The sequence below is a fragment of the Astatotilapia calliptera genome, chromosome 17 (genome assembly GCF_900246225.1).
Source record: "Astatotilapia calliptera chromosome 17, fAstCal1.2, whole genome shotgun sequence".
NCBI classification, from domain to species: Eukaryota; Metazoa; Chordata; class Actinopteri; order Cichliformes; family Cichlidae; genus Astatotilapia; species Astatotilapia calliptera.
Window position 1 is genome coordinate 15,585,540 of NC_039318.1, and position 13,796 is coordinate 15,599,335.

Below are 13,796 nucleotides of genomic sequence, written 5' to 3' on the forward strand. Positions count from 1 at the left end.
CACACATAACACATGAAACTAATGACTAGTTAACATATTGATCATCACAAGTTTAAATGGTTACTCAGAAAGTAACTCAGTAGGTTCACTCAAACTATAGTTACTTTTCCCAAAAAGTTGATTCTGTTCATCTCAATGTATGTTCGTGTTGGTTCTCAGTCTTCCAGGTCATGGTAACCTAAGAAGCTTGGAAAGAAAAGAACTGGACTTCTTTAAGCTTCACCTCTCATCCGAAAAGCTTCTTCAGTTCTAAGACCAAATAGTGGAAAGTCCCAGGTATTTAAGCCCTGATAAAGACCCACACCTTTGTGATGAGGCAAGGTCTCAATATAATAGTAATAGTTGGTTAATGACCCTCTTAAGGGACAACCCCCGATGGAGCTTAAATACCTGGACTCACCACCATTTCGTGCTTCCAGGCTCCTTTCAGTGATTCATTGGGATGTAGTGTTTTCAGTGGGAGAAACATTTCGTCACTTAAAGTTTGGCTCTCATCATCCACTGGGTGTCATCAGGACACTACAACATAGAGCAAACACCATCCCACAGACACAGTGGCCAGCATCTAAAGAAAACTCCAGGCGATCCAGGAGAGAAGACGCAAAACTGCTGCCTAAGCAAAAACCCTAGTAATCTCTTTTGTGTCAGGAGTAGCGGAACAGCTGAGACACATTTTCTCCAACCACCATGTCTGTGTGGCTTTCAAACCCAAAACCCGCTGCGCAAAAAAATGGTTCCGCAAGGATCCGGTCCCCCAACACAAACAGTGTAACATAGTGTACACTCTTGAGTGCGCACAAGCCATTTACGTGAAAAGGGAAAGACCATCTCTGTATCGAGGAGGGGGCCTAAACGTACATCTTTCACAATCTTACAATGTTGTAATTGCAGCCATTCCCCACCTCTTTGTGAATGGCACTCATGGCCATTAACCAATAATCAAGAAACTGGCGTCACAGCTCATTGTTCGTCTGTGGTGCTGGTTTCAGTCATTAAGGCAAATGTACTGTTTATAAGGTTAGAAATCTGCAGTCAGCTGAGACTGAAAAGGACACTTGGGTGAGTGATGAAGTGTTTCTCCCACTAAAAAGGCTACGTCCAAATAAACAGAATCAACTTTTCCTTACTAGGATGATTGAGCATGCATCAAGACAGTTACTTTTGTATCTGTCAGAGTTTCACACCTGAAGATCAGTCAAAAAGATTTAATGAACTGATGATCAGTGAGCTGAATGATTGGAAATTATTAGTAAACATGTTGATTCATCATTGATCATTTAACAATCAATCAGCAGGTCGATTGGTACACATTTACTCCACCAAGTAATCTGATTTCTTTACAACAAACATGTGAAATGAGTAAAGAGAAGAAGAAGACTGGGAGTTTATCTGGATGTAGTTTAGCAAGATGACATGTTCATACCTGATGTTACTTCAAAGTTCTAACAAGCTGGTGCAGGAATACCCAGAGTTTCTGTCAGACTCACCTGGTGTTGTTGTGATCGGCCAGATGAGGATTTGACATGTTCACATTTTCACGTCTGTGGAAAGAACAGAAAACATCTCTGTAATCAGCACACACAAACAGGAAGTCCAGCTGACACCTGTACCTTACCTGAGACGTACACATGGAGAAGGAAGAGGTGTCACCAAAACAAAGACCACCATCATCATTATCATCACCATCATCCTCTGGAGTGGAGCAGAGAGAGTCGTCATCCTCATCAGAGAGAGTGACATTGAAGGCATCATGCTGCCTTTTAAACCTGCTCTTTGTTTACACAGAAACATGTCAGTGTCGCCTGAAGGTCGGCTGAAGGCCAGCTGAAGGCCGACGGGAGTGATGAGTCGTTTCACTATTTACAGTGGGTTTTATCAGCAGCTCGACCTCGGCGCTGTTTGTTCTTCACGGGGAAGAGATCATTGGTTCACACGCAGTGATCTCACTGCGATGTCATCAGTTCTCAGTGTCTGTGGGAAACATCATTAAACATTTGAGTCACCTGCAGGTGCGAACTCAGGTGTTTTTATGTTAACCGCTAGCTTCCTGTGAAGTCACTGTGAGGTAAGAGATATTCCTGTGTGTGTGATAAGGCTCCGCCTCCTCACAAGTCACCTGCAGTAATTCCTGCTGTGAGAACAGGTTCATCAGCTATTTGATGAACACCTCTGTCCCACTAAGTCACATGCTGACTTCCTGTCATACTGTGCAAGTCAACCTGCTAAAATGTTTCAACTAGTAAAGGGTCTTAATGGATGCTCAGTCATCCTGGTAAGTAAATCCCAAAAGGTTTGTTCTGTTCATCTGAACGTTTTCAGTGGGAGAAACATTTCGTCACTCATCCAAGTGATTTCTTCAGTCTCAGCTGACTGCACGTTTCCCCAACATTATAAAAAGTACATTTGCACAATGACTGAAACCAGCCCACTGAATGAATAATGGGCTGTGAGGTCAGTTTCTTGATCATTAATATGCAAACAGTCATGATCATTGATCAAAGACCATTGATAAATAGCCATGAGTACCATTCACAGAGAGTTGGGGAATGGCTGCAATCACAACATCATAAGATGGTGAAAGATGTACCCTTAGGCCCCCTCCTCGATTCAGAGATGGTCTTTCCCTTTTCATGTAAATGGCCTCCTTGACTCTCCAGTCAAACCAGCGTTCCTCCCTGTCCAGGATGTTACGTCCTCATCATTGAAAGAGTGTCCACTGGCCTGTAGGTGTAAAAAGACTGCGGAGTCTTGGCCTGACAAGTTAGCTCTTTTTTTTGTTGTTGTGCCATCCGCCTCACCAGAGGTTGTTTGGCTTCACCAATGAATAAATCATGGCAATCAAGCTGGCACTTAACAGCGTACACTATATTACTCTGTTTGTGTCGGGGGACCTGATCCTTGAGGTGGACCAATTTTTGGCGTATTGTGTTTTGGGGTTTAAAAGCCACAGAGCCTGAGGTAGTAAAGGGTTAAAATACTCCATGGCACACAGACCTCGCTGTGTTTGTGTTTCCTGTTTTATATTCAGATCACAGTGCTGAACTTTGGGAAAACATCTGCAAGGGAAGGTCATGTTCCAGCCCCCAAGGAGATGTTTGTTTGGTCACCCCGTCACCCTGTGACAGGAAGCAGTTTATGTCGAACGTGAGTGCAATGTTATCAATAAGTAAATGGACTGATGCTTATATAGTGCTTTTCTACTCTCCCAGAGTACTCAAAGCCCTCTATACAACATACCACATTCACCCAAGAACCTTTTTTTCTAAGCTTTTAGTGCTTCCTAGCTATCATACACTGATGGATGCATCAGAGAGCAGCTTGAGGTTAGTATCTTGCCCAAGGATACTTGGCATCCAGACTGGAGGAGCCAGGGATCGAACCACTAATCTTCCAATCAGTAGATGACCCAGTGTTGCCAACTCCTCAGTAAGGAAAATCGCTATTGGTTGTCCTAAAAGTCGCTAGAAGTCGCTAAATGACGTCATCGCCTAATTTGCAGAATTGGTCATGCTAATCTAATTGTAACCTATGTTGTTGGAGAGAGAAATAACATCGTGGAAGAGACATAGTGAGTAAAAAACGTCCTAAATGCATTTAGAGTTTATTTAGAACTACAAATTAAATTTCTTTCTCAACAAGCAGTGGGTCCTGTAACGCAGTTAGTTCTTCTTTTACTCTTATGCTGTTTTGTGGATCACAAGGTTTAAAACTACTTATAAACACACACACACACAAAGTAACTCCACCAGAGCGCCTATTTCGGGTCACTTTTGCCGGTCCAAGCCCGGGTAAAGGAGCAGGGTTGGAATTGTGACATTAAAAAAAACAATAATTGCTAAAAGAAATTTAATTTGTAGTTCTAAATAAACTCTAAATGCATTTGGGACGTTTTTTACTCACTTTATGTCTCTTCCACGATGTTATTTCTCTCTCCAACAACATAGGTTACAATTAGATTAGCATGACCAATTATGCAAATTAGGCGATGACGTCATTTAGCGACTTCTAGCGACTTTTAGGACAACCAATAGCGATTTTCCTTACTGAGGAGTTGGCAACACTGAGCAGACAGAGGAGAACTGAAGTTCGACCAGGTACCAAAGCAAATCATCCGTACTGTACAAATAATGTAAATATGACGGTGTATCACGAAAGATTGATGTCAAACTGATCACTTGACCCATATTAGTTACTTGCTCTTCGAGTGAATCAACAAATGGCGAAATGAAAAGCCGAACAACAACAATGCTGTTTCTTTAGAGAGTCTTAGCTTACGTGTGTGTTTATTTCATATTTTCAGTTGTTTCCCTCCACGGCTAAATAAATCGGTTTCAGTAATGCACTGATATACAAGAATGGACATAAGGGGCTTCTTTCAAAGAAAAAACTCTGGTGGTATTTTATATATTATGCTTTGTATGTTGTTCAGTATATTTCTATGCAAAACAAGAGGAATTTCAATACACAGCAGTATATTCACAGTTGAAACCAGATATTTACATACACTTTATGGAAAACACAAGAACATTTTTTTACTGTACAACATCAATTTAGAGTAAACTTGTTTTGGTTAAATAAATATTGAAATATATTTTGAATTAGTTAAATGTCAGAATAAAGAGAGAGAGATCTGTCTATTTATTATCACTTTCATCAAATTTAGGAGCACATGTACACTAAGTTTATTGTTAATTAATAAAAAAAACTCCAGACGATTCCATTGTGAGCTGAAGAAGCTTCTGATAGGTTAGTAGAGTCCATGTGAGTAAATTGGTGGCACAGCTGTGGACGCATATAAGGCAAAACACAGAGCCTGTTTCTTTGACATGGGAAAATCAAGAGATGTCAACCAAAACACCTGGAAAAGAATTGTGGAGCTCCATAAATGTGGCTCAATTTTGCATACAATTTGGTGCCATTTACAATTAAGAAATACAGATAGTTTCTCTCTTTACTCTTAAAGTTAACAAATGTGTTTTTATATTTATCAATCTAAAAAATAAACATTTAGTCTGATTTGATGTTACAATTAAAAAAGTGTTTTTATCTGAAGAGTATGTAAATATGTGGTTTCAACTGTATATTTGATGATTGTCAGCACAAAGAGGGAGAGAGAGGAACAGAGAGGGAGAGAGAGGAGAATGAGGACAGAACAGAGATGAACAAGAGCAGGTGAGACAAACATGTTAGTCAAATGGTTGTTTACCAAAAGTATCACCGTATCATAGGTACTCATGTATCTCGTACCTAGTGTTTCTTTTTAGGTTTGTTATTTTTCAAATTTTACATTTATTAAGTTATGCAGGCTTGTTTGCACAACAAAGATAAATAATTATATAAACTTTTCTCAATCTAAATAGTGGACTTTGGTAGAATTAAAAAATAAGTGTAGTGCAGGTCTATGATGATTTTTAGTGCTACTATCATCTAGCTTTGATTCTTGTTCTGTCTTGGTTAAATCCCAAGTAGTCCTGATTTTGAACTGTCGTAGTCCTGTTTTAATTCTGGATCAGTTCTGGGTCTGGTTGAATTGGGGTTTAGTCCACGTGTCTTGATACAGCCCTGACCTTGTTCTGCCTTGCTGCTTAATTAAAAACCTAGCTTAAGGTGTCCTGCATATGTGATATATATTTTTTTCCTATATGAAGTCATTCTTTTTTTAACAAAACTCAAAACAGAGCCTATTAATCTTTCAGTCATTTCTACCCCCCCAAAAAATAAATAAAAAAATCCCACATGCATACTACCCTTTTGGGCTAAGCCCCGGGTGTTTCAAATGCCTGGCTCCGCCTCTGCCCCATCCCATAAGCGTGCAGACTTTCAGGTTAATGTGGACTCGCTCTGAGGCTGACGATACAAAGACACTGAAGCACACGGAGAGTTCACAGACACGTGTGTGATCGATCAGCAGGACTTCAGGTTTATGATTTATTGATTGTTAAAGTCTGATGTGATGACCACAGAGCAGCTTCACTCTGATAAAAATATAGTTTTCAGGATTTTAGCTCTAGCGCATCAAAAGCAACAAAATTACAGTTTCAAAGTGATGACGATATCCCATTGTCCTTACCCTCACCTGTGGTCATTAGTTCTGGGGAGTAGCCAAAAGAATAAGGTTGCAGGTACAGGCAGCAGCAATGAGCTTCCTCTGAAGGGTGGCCGTGCTGTTCCTAGAGAAAGGGTGAGGATTTCAGTCATTTGAGAGGGGCTTAGAGTACTGCCGCTACTTCTCCACATTGAAAGGAGGTAGCTGAGGTCCTTCGATATCTGACCATGGCACCTCCTGCATTTGGATGAGGTCCCAAGGCAGACCCAGGACAGGCTGGAAAGTGTGTTAAATCTACTGAACAATACTTTTCACCTATTTTCATTTACAACATTTTTTTCTGACAGAAATGAGATAACTAAATAAAAAGTAATGCACAAGGACAAAAACTGTGACAAAATGTATCAACAATACGAGATCCAATCAGACGTTTTAGGTTGTGAAGAATCTCGCAACCAGTTTGGAAGTGATCCAGTCAGATGTAACTTCCTTGTACAGTAAGGTTAGATGAACACATCTGATCTGAAATGGTGCCGCTAGCTCGCCGTTTGTCATGAAAACACCTAGGAGGAACAGAAGAGCAGACATGGTGCTTTGTGAGAACTTATTGAATCAGCTCTGCTGTAACGTTGGGATATTTACTCAACTAGAGAAATTAAGATGAATAATCACAACTGGTTGGGAAATGCCTCACTTGCCTCCGGATTAGCTGGTGGAAGAGGTTGGCAGAAAATGAACTATCATAAACAGCATCAAACATCTGGCTTACTCACACCTGTCTGCTGATTAGCTCATTTCTCCTCCTCCATTGTGAGGCTCAGGTGGATAACAGGGAGCTTTATTATGAAAATCCCATCAAAGACTTCCTGTTAGCTTCATTAAGCTCAGACCAAGCAAACTTTATCCTCAAGTTCTTGAATGACCTCTGGCCTTTGTGTAAGTTATTTGGGAATTTCTCAGGTCGTGACCCCTGCTGCAGCTCACAGATGTTCTGAGTTGTGGGTTCATGGATCCTGGTGTTTAGGCCAGGGTGTCTTGAAAGTTACTGAAGGACCTCCACACAGACACCAGGAGGACAAAAATACACAGAATTCCGGATGGCGCTGTGAGGAGTTTGTCTGCTGCTGACTGACACTGCCCATTTCTGCTGGTGTTTAAACCTTAAAGCTCATCACACCTGAGGCTGGAAACAAGGAGTAGACGTGTGTGCATCCATCAAATTAAACAAAAAATAACTTTAAACAACAAGTTTATTTATTCATTTATTCGCACATCTGTTCACGTTTATAAGTTAACACATCTGGAACAAACACCTAGGAGGAGGGGCAGGTCACATGACTCAATCAGGTTTGGTCTAAAAACGATCACATGGGCATACATCCCTTCCTGGAAATAAAAGTAAACATCACAGCACAAACACATCAGGACAAATCTGTGAACCGCATCAGCGCAACTCGCTGTCTATCGGAAGTCTTCGGCAGAGAACATGCCCTTGGCACGGCGCAGGATGGAGTCCTTGGACGCATCGTACGGGTGCTCTTTGGACGGGATCTCCAGCACGGCCGGGATCGACTGCATGTGGGCATCAATGGCGTGCCGGATCATCTCAGCGATGAACTGATTTATCAGGATGATACCAATGTCGTTACGTGCCAGGAAGCTCCTGCAGAGGAGAAGAAAAAGAATAGCCCCGTCAGGCTGCCACGCCAAAGTCCAGTCACAATTTAACATCCTCAGAACCCGAGAAGAACCAGTGGAGGTGTAACAGGAAGTAAATGAAGGCGTGGTGTTTCTGAGAGTCTCGGAGGACTAACATTTCTCTCTGGTCTGTTTGTTACTGCTGAGCTTAACACAGGAAGTCAGACAATTCAAATTATTGTCAATTTAACATCATCCGTCTCTAACGGTGGGTTACAGAGGTTTAGATGTAAAGGATATTCGCAGATGAGCAGATGAGTTTGTAGAGAACACAGGAATTCCTAATCTGAAACATCTCTGTAAGAGCTGGTCTGTTTTAAGATATCAAAAACATTTCCAAACTCAACAGTGATCATTGAAATCAGCTGATTTTTGAATGGAGTCTGGTGTGTGTCACACAGCACATGAGGCCATCAAGGAAAATTTCAGGAATACAACCCCAAAGCACCAGACCAACTTCTCTGAAACTAACTGATAAATGCAAGTCAACAATTAAACAAAAGGAAAAAATGTGTGAAGCAATCATAAAAGATTATATATTATAAAATATCATAATTAATATAAAGTATTTAAATTTTTGCTGATATTAAATCCTTCATTGAAAATGCTGATTTCATACAGATTTAATAAAAAGCTCTGGTTCTTCAATAGAGTCCGGTGTGAGAGCTAACATGCTACATTTACAAAGATCGCGATTATTTATGTGCAGTTTTAATGAAGTCAGAAAGACTGAATAACTATTAAAATACAATGATTTCTGAAATCAGGTTCAGGAATCCACAGAAACAGACTGAAGTCTTTTCTAATTTTACGGCATTTAACAGGTTAAGTTCATTTCATGGAGATTAGCTGAGAGCTGGATTAATATATTGATCGGCTGATCAATCCATTACACTCTATCCGAGATCATCTAAGGGCTGAAAACTCAGGATGCTGGATGTAGTTACAGACTGGGCCCAAATACACCAGAATCCATTCTTATTTTCATCAAAAAAAAAGCAGCCGGCCTCCTGTCCTACAACCAGTGTTTTTGAAGTCACCGAGGGGTTAATACGGTTCCAGGCTGGTGCCGTCCGAATTATAATAAAACCGATCTGACTTTTGACCCACGAGGACCACCGAGACCTTCGGTCAGGTGACACTGACAGAAACACGTGAAAGGAGCGTTAAATCGGCTGATTTTTTAACACATTTTGGTGGGTGTGTGTGTGTGTGTGTGTGTGTGTGTGTGTGTGTGTGTGGAGTCCATCTTACTTGAAAGTCTCCTCGATCTCGGTGATGCTTGTGTCCTTCTCCACCACCAGGAAGTTCGGTTTCCGGTTCTTGTTCAGTTCTCCGATCCCGCCGAGCAAGAAGCCCGTGCACGTGTCCTCGTCTCCGATCACGGCGATCAGTTTCCCGCGGCCGGCCATCACGGAGATGCAGGTGAGATTCCCGGAGAGAAACACTCAGCTTCACGGGACACGTCATGTGAGGGATCAGCTGACCTGCACTTCCGCTTCAATATGGCGCCCCCTATAGAAATTAAAAAAAATATGAACATCACTCGTTTATTTATGTGTTTTATTTTATTTTCATCTTTATCGGGCAACAATGAGGTCATATTTAGACAGCAACGTCCTCGACATTAATCCAAACATTCCTAAAATGTCACAAACGTTTATTCTTATTTATTTGATAATCGGGACAAGCACCGACCGTCAGTCCCGCACTGTGCGTGAGTGTCTGTGTCTGTCTCTTTTGTCCGACAGCACATGAAGGCCTCATCAGTCACGTGAGGCTCTGCGATAAAGACGGAAATGCGCAGCTGTGGGCTGTAGAAGCAGAAGAAGACGAACATGGTGAGTTTAAAGTTTTACTTTGATTCTCGTTTTGGGTTTTTTGTTTGTTTGTTTGTTTGTTTTTTAATTCAGCGTTCAGGGCCTCGGTGAGGCGTTCACGGATCTCGGACTGTCCGCTGTGTGCCGTTCACTAACGCTGTTAGCGTCCTCTTAGCCTCTCTATGAACAAGGAGGATAAACACGCGGAAATGCTTCCCTTCAAAAAATGAAAACCAGAGCGTTCCAAGGGTGAAGCTTGGAGCTCTCTTCAGAGTTATAATCACTGATAATCGGGCTCAATGCAAATACCTGCGGGACAGCAACAGCGCCCTCTGCAGGAAGGGAGTGGTACAAACAGAGAGGAGGGGGAGTGACGTTCGAAGCGGGTTTACCTGCGCCCTGGGGTCTCAACTGTGTTCCTGTGAAACGGGGAGTGTGTGTCATGTATGCAGGACGAATGTAACCATGGTAAACAAGAAACCATCTTTAAATGGGTAACCCCATTGGCACCTGAGGACCACAGGTCGTATCTGATGAAGATGCAGAATTATTACTGGACGAATGATCTAAGGCTGTTTAGTGAGTCTCTGAAGCTTCGACCTGAGGAAACACACTTCTTGTTCTGCTGATCTTTGTTTATCAGTGAACCAATGAGTCATCAAACATCACTTCCTTTTAGCTTCATAATGTTATCCTGATGATGTCGTCATTCTTTCAGGCCACAGCGGCGCTCACTGCGGGTCTGGAGCGGATCCCGGACCAGCTTGGGTACCTGGTCATCAGTGAGGATGGTGTCCTGGCCGTGAGTCTCTCTGAGCTTTCAGATGTTCAGTTCACAAAGAACTTCTTTATGAGTGCAGTTTGGTCTTTATTTAACCACGCTCATTGTTAAATAAGGTGATTTCTGCAAGTAGTCTGGTGCTCAGGCTAGTTTGGTCACACAGAGACCAGACTCCATTTAGATTTAAGCTCATTTAACATTTCTACAGGTTAAACTGAATTCACATTTGATACTGCGAGCTGAACTCTGCTCTTTTCTCAGATTATTCTGGATTATTAAAGTGCTGTAAACAGGGGGAAATATGGATCCTCAGATTATTAAAATAGATTAAAGAGTTGAGTTAAGTCTATTGATCAGAAGAGGATCAAGGTGATTGATTATTGATTACTGATCAGTCTGCAGGCGAGCTGGAGAATGACGAGCACACAGCAGGTGTCATGATGCAGATGGTTCGAACAGCAAGTCGCTTCAGGTTATCAGGATCAGCTGATCCACCTTTCAAACGCATGTCAGGTATCACAAATACACCTGCACGGTCACTTTATCAGCTTCAGTAAAAACAAACATGACTCAGGTGTTTTGCTTTGTTTTTCTCAGAACTGTTAATGATGTCATCACTGTCACATGATTCAAACCTGGTGCATCATCATCAGCAACGTTTTCATGTATTTGATGAGCATGTTGTTCATGTTGCATGATGGGATACAAAGCTCAGGTGGAACCCTGTGACTTCAGATGGACTAACCTGTGTGTGTGTGTGTGTGTGTGTGTCTGCAGTGATCCTGGACGACTTTGTGTACACGGTGACGGTCTCTGGTCAGAAGGTCTTTGTGGTCAAACGTCAGCACAACCAGAAAGAGCCAATCAGTGTGTAGAAGCTCAGCTGGGTTACAGAGTTGCCATGACGATGATGTTTTTGATGTTTAAAGTTTGTGTGAAATAAAAGTTTTTGAACATGAAACTTTTGGTCTGATCGAGTGGAACTGTGAAGGTGGTAATGCTGAGCATCCTACCTGTAGGACCTGCTGTGAGCAGACCCTGAAAACATGGTTTAACCTTTGTGCCCACCAATTTTCCATCCTTTCGACACCTTCGTGTACAAAAATGTAGACACACAAAGTCTGCCATAAAGTCCTCATACAGTAACATTTTGTTCTGCTTTCTGGGAAACGTGGCCGAATGTTCTAATCGTGGTCGTTGGCCCGCTCCCTTGGTGGCTCAGTTTGGCTGGGTGTCGGGTGGTCCTGGGTGCCTGGGGCCATGCTCTCAACTCTTACCAGGGTGGTTGGCCTCTACTCTAGCAGGATCGACTGTCCACTGCCTCTGGTCCTCTGTGGCTGTCACCCCATGTGGGGCCTCCCTCCCTTCTGCTGGGATGGGTGTGCAGAAGTCACCGGGATGTGTGGTCTCAGGTCATTGGTACATTTGGGGGCTGCAGCTGGTGCGGTTGTCCTGGTTCCATCTGTCTGCCTCGGGGCATCGCTGCAGTTTCTCACCCTCATTATACATTTGTGACAAAGACACAGGCATTCTCACACTCATCTACTCGTATATACTCACTCATATATAATGTAATACCTGAAATAACACAAACACAAATGGATAAATAAAAAAAACATTCACATGAAGGAGGAGCCTATTAGATTCTATCGAGTTATTTTTGAAAAAGCAAAATGTGTTGGGCACCAGCGAGCCATCACATAATTCTGATTGCAAAAGCATGACATTCTTGCATTTTTGCCAGTTATGACATGAAGCCATGTGACCACCAGGGGGCCCCAAGAGTAATTTATATGGAAATCAACATCTGATTCATCGATGGAAACAGAACAGACAGGCTTTGTGTGTGATGGATGCATGTGTGGGTGAGGATGTGCAGGTCCTGCAGCATGTGACCTGGTGCCCTCTACAAATAGACGGGATCCACTTGCAGGTGGAAGAAGAGCTTCTTTTTAGACCTGTGCAGAACCAGTACACATCTCTCTTTCTGCTCAAGCTGATGGTAGCAGTGACAGCATCTGTGTTTTCTGTGAGGGCAGGAGCAGAGGTCTGTCACTCTGCCACCATTGCTCCAGGTCTTTCTCCTTCTCTCATTACTAATGAAAGGTTTCCTCAGCCAAGCTGCAAGCTTATTGGCTGTGAAAGCAATCAGGTGCATAAACATGCTAACAGGAGTTTTTGTTTGAATACAGTAAAAGCAGGAGGCCATATTTATCCTGAAGACCCTCTGCAAAGATACATCTCTACAAGACGGGGGTGGGCAACTCCAGGGCTTGAGGGCCGGTGTCCTGCAGGTTTTAGATGTGTCCTTGATCCAACACAGCTGATTCAAATGGCTAAATTACCTGCTCAACATGTCTTGAAGTTCTACAGAGGCTGGTAATGAAGTAATCATTTGATTCAGGTGTGTTGACCCAGGGTGATGTCTAAAACCTGCAGGACACCGGCCCTCGAGTCCTGGAGTTGCCCATCCCTGCTCCAAGATGACCTTTATTCACCCCCAAATTATTAGTGCATGTTTACAGATTTACACACACTCTCAGATACACGCACACACTACACAAAAAATACTAATGCAATCAAATTGATTTTGTTGCTGATCTTTAACACGTCCCATCCCCATACTATTTATCATATGGAAAATATTTAGTTTTGTGAGTTTTTTTCAAAAATATTCAGCTGTTTAAACTGGCATTTAAAGGGTTAAAGTCCTGAAAATAATTTAACATTTGATCATTTTGAAAAAGGCTTATGTTGATTTAGTGATTTATGAAAAAAAAAGCAGAAAAATTATTGCTGTATGAGGATTTTATGGCAGATTTTCTCCGTGTACATTTGGACACAAAGATGTCAAAAAGGTTTACAATGCATTAAAAGTATGGATGACATGTGAGAGTTAAAAATGCTTGATTATAAAAAAATTTGACCCAACATTTCCTGCAAAAGTTCATGCCACAAGCTATAACATAGACACATCGATTGGCAAATCAAAAAAAAAAAGTTGAAAAGAATGAAATGCACAAAGATGCCCAAGGAGGGCAGAAGGGTTAAACAAAACTTTTTGGACTTGACAGTAGAAGTCTGAGCTCCGCCTCCATTTTAATCCAGGTGCTCTTCAGACACCAAGACCAGGGGGGCATTCCAAAGGTTCCTCCTGTCTCCTATTCCTGACCCATTTTCCTTCACCTCACTGAGGTGATTAGGACAGCCTAACCTGTGAAGACCGCCTCACAGTCGACTCTACTTAATGACGTGATGCCGGATGTCCGATGGACTACAAAACACCTAGCTTACTTTGCTGTGTTCTGTTGTTTTATGGCGGTCACATAAATGACAACAGGCTGTGACAAACGTTCTTCATGAACGGTCAGATTGCCTCACGTCTCTAGCAGCACACTTAATGCTAAAGTGCTCACACTGGATTACTTTGGTTTGCAGGCCTGCGGTTCTC

The 13,796-nt window shown here is 42.2% G+C and overlaps 2 protein-coding genes across 2 annotated transcripts; one reads left to right on the top strand and one right to left on the bottom strand.

Annotated features, from left to right (window-relative positions):
- Positions 1-7,278: 7,278 nt before the first annotated feature.
- Positions 7,279-9,259, bottom strand: atp6v1f (ATPase H+ transporting V1 subunit F). The gene is made up of 2 exons (XM_026148013.1): positions 8,999-9,259; positions 7,279-7,709 (listed from the first exon to the last, which is right to left on the bottom strand). The coding sequence occupies exons 1-2, from the start codon at positions 9,154-9,156 to the stop codon at positions 7,508-7,510; spliced, it is 360 nt and encodes a 119-aa protein (XP_026003798.1). The 5' UTR covers positions 9,157-9,259; the 3' UTR covers positions 7,279-7,507.
- Positions 9,260-9,461: 202 nt separating this feature from the next.
- lamtor4 (late endosomal/lysosomal adaptor, MAPK and MTOR activator 4) lies at positions 9,462-11,306 on the top strand. The gene is made up of 4 exons (XM_026148015.1): positions 9,462-9,585; positions 10,283-10,366; positions 10,741-10,858; positions 11,123-11,306. The coding sequence occupies exons 1-4, from the start codon at positions 9,583-9,585 to the stop codon at positions 11,218-11,220; spliced, it is 303 nt and encodes a 100-aa protein (XP_026003800.1). The 5' UTR covers positions 9,462-9,582; the 3' UTR covers positions 11,221-11,306.
- The last annotated feature ends 2,490 nt before the right edge of the window (positions 11,307-13,796 follow it).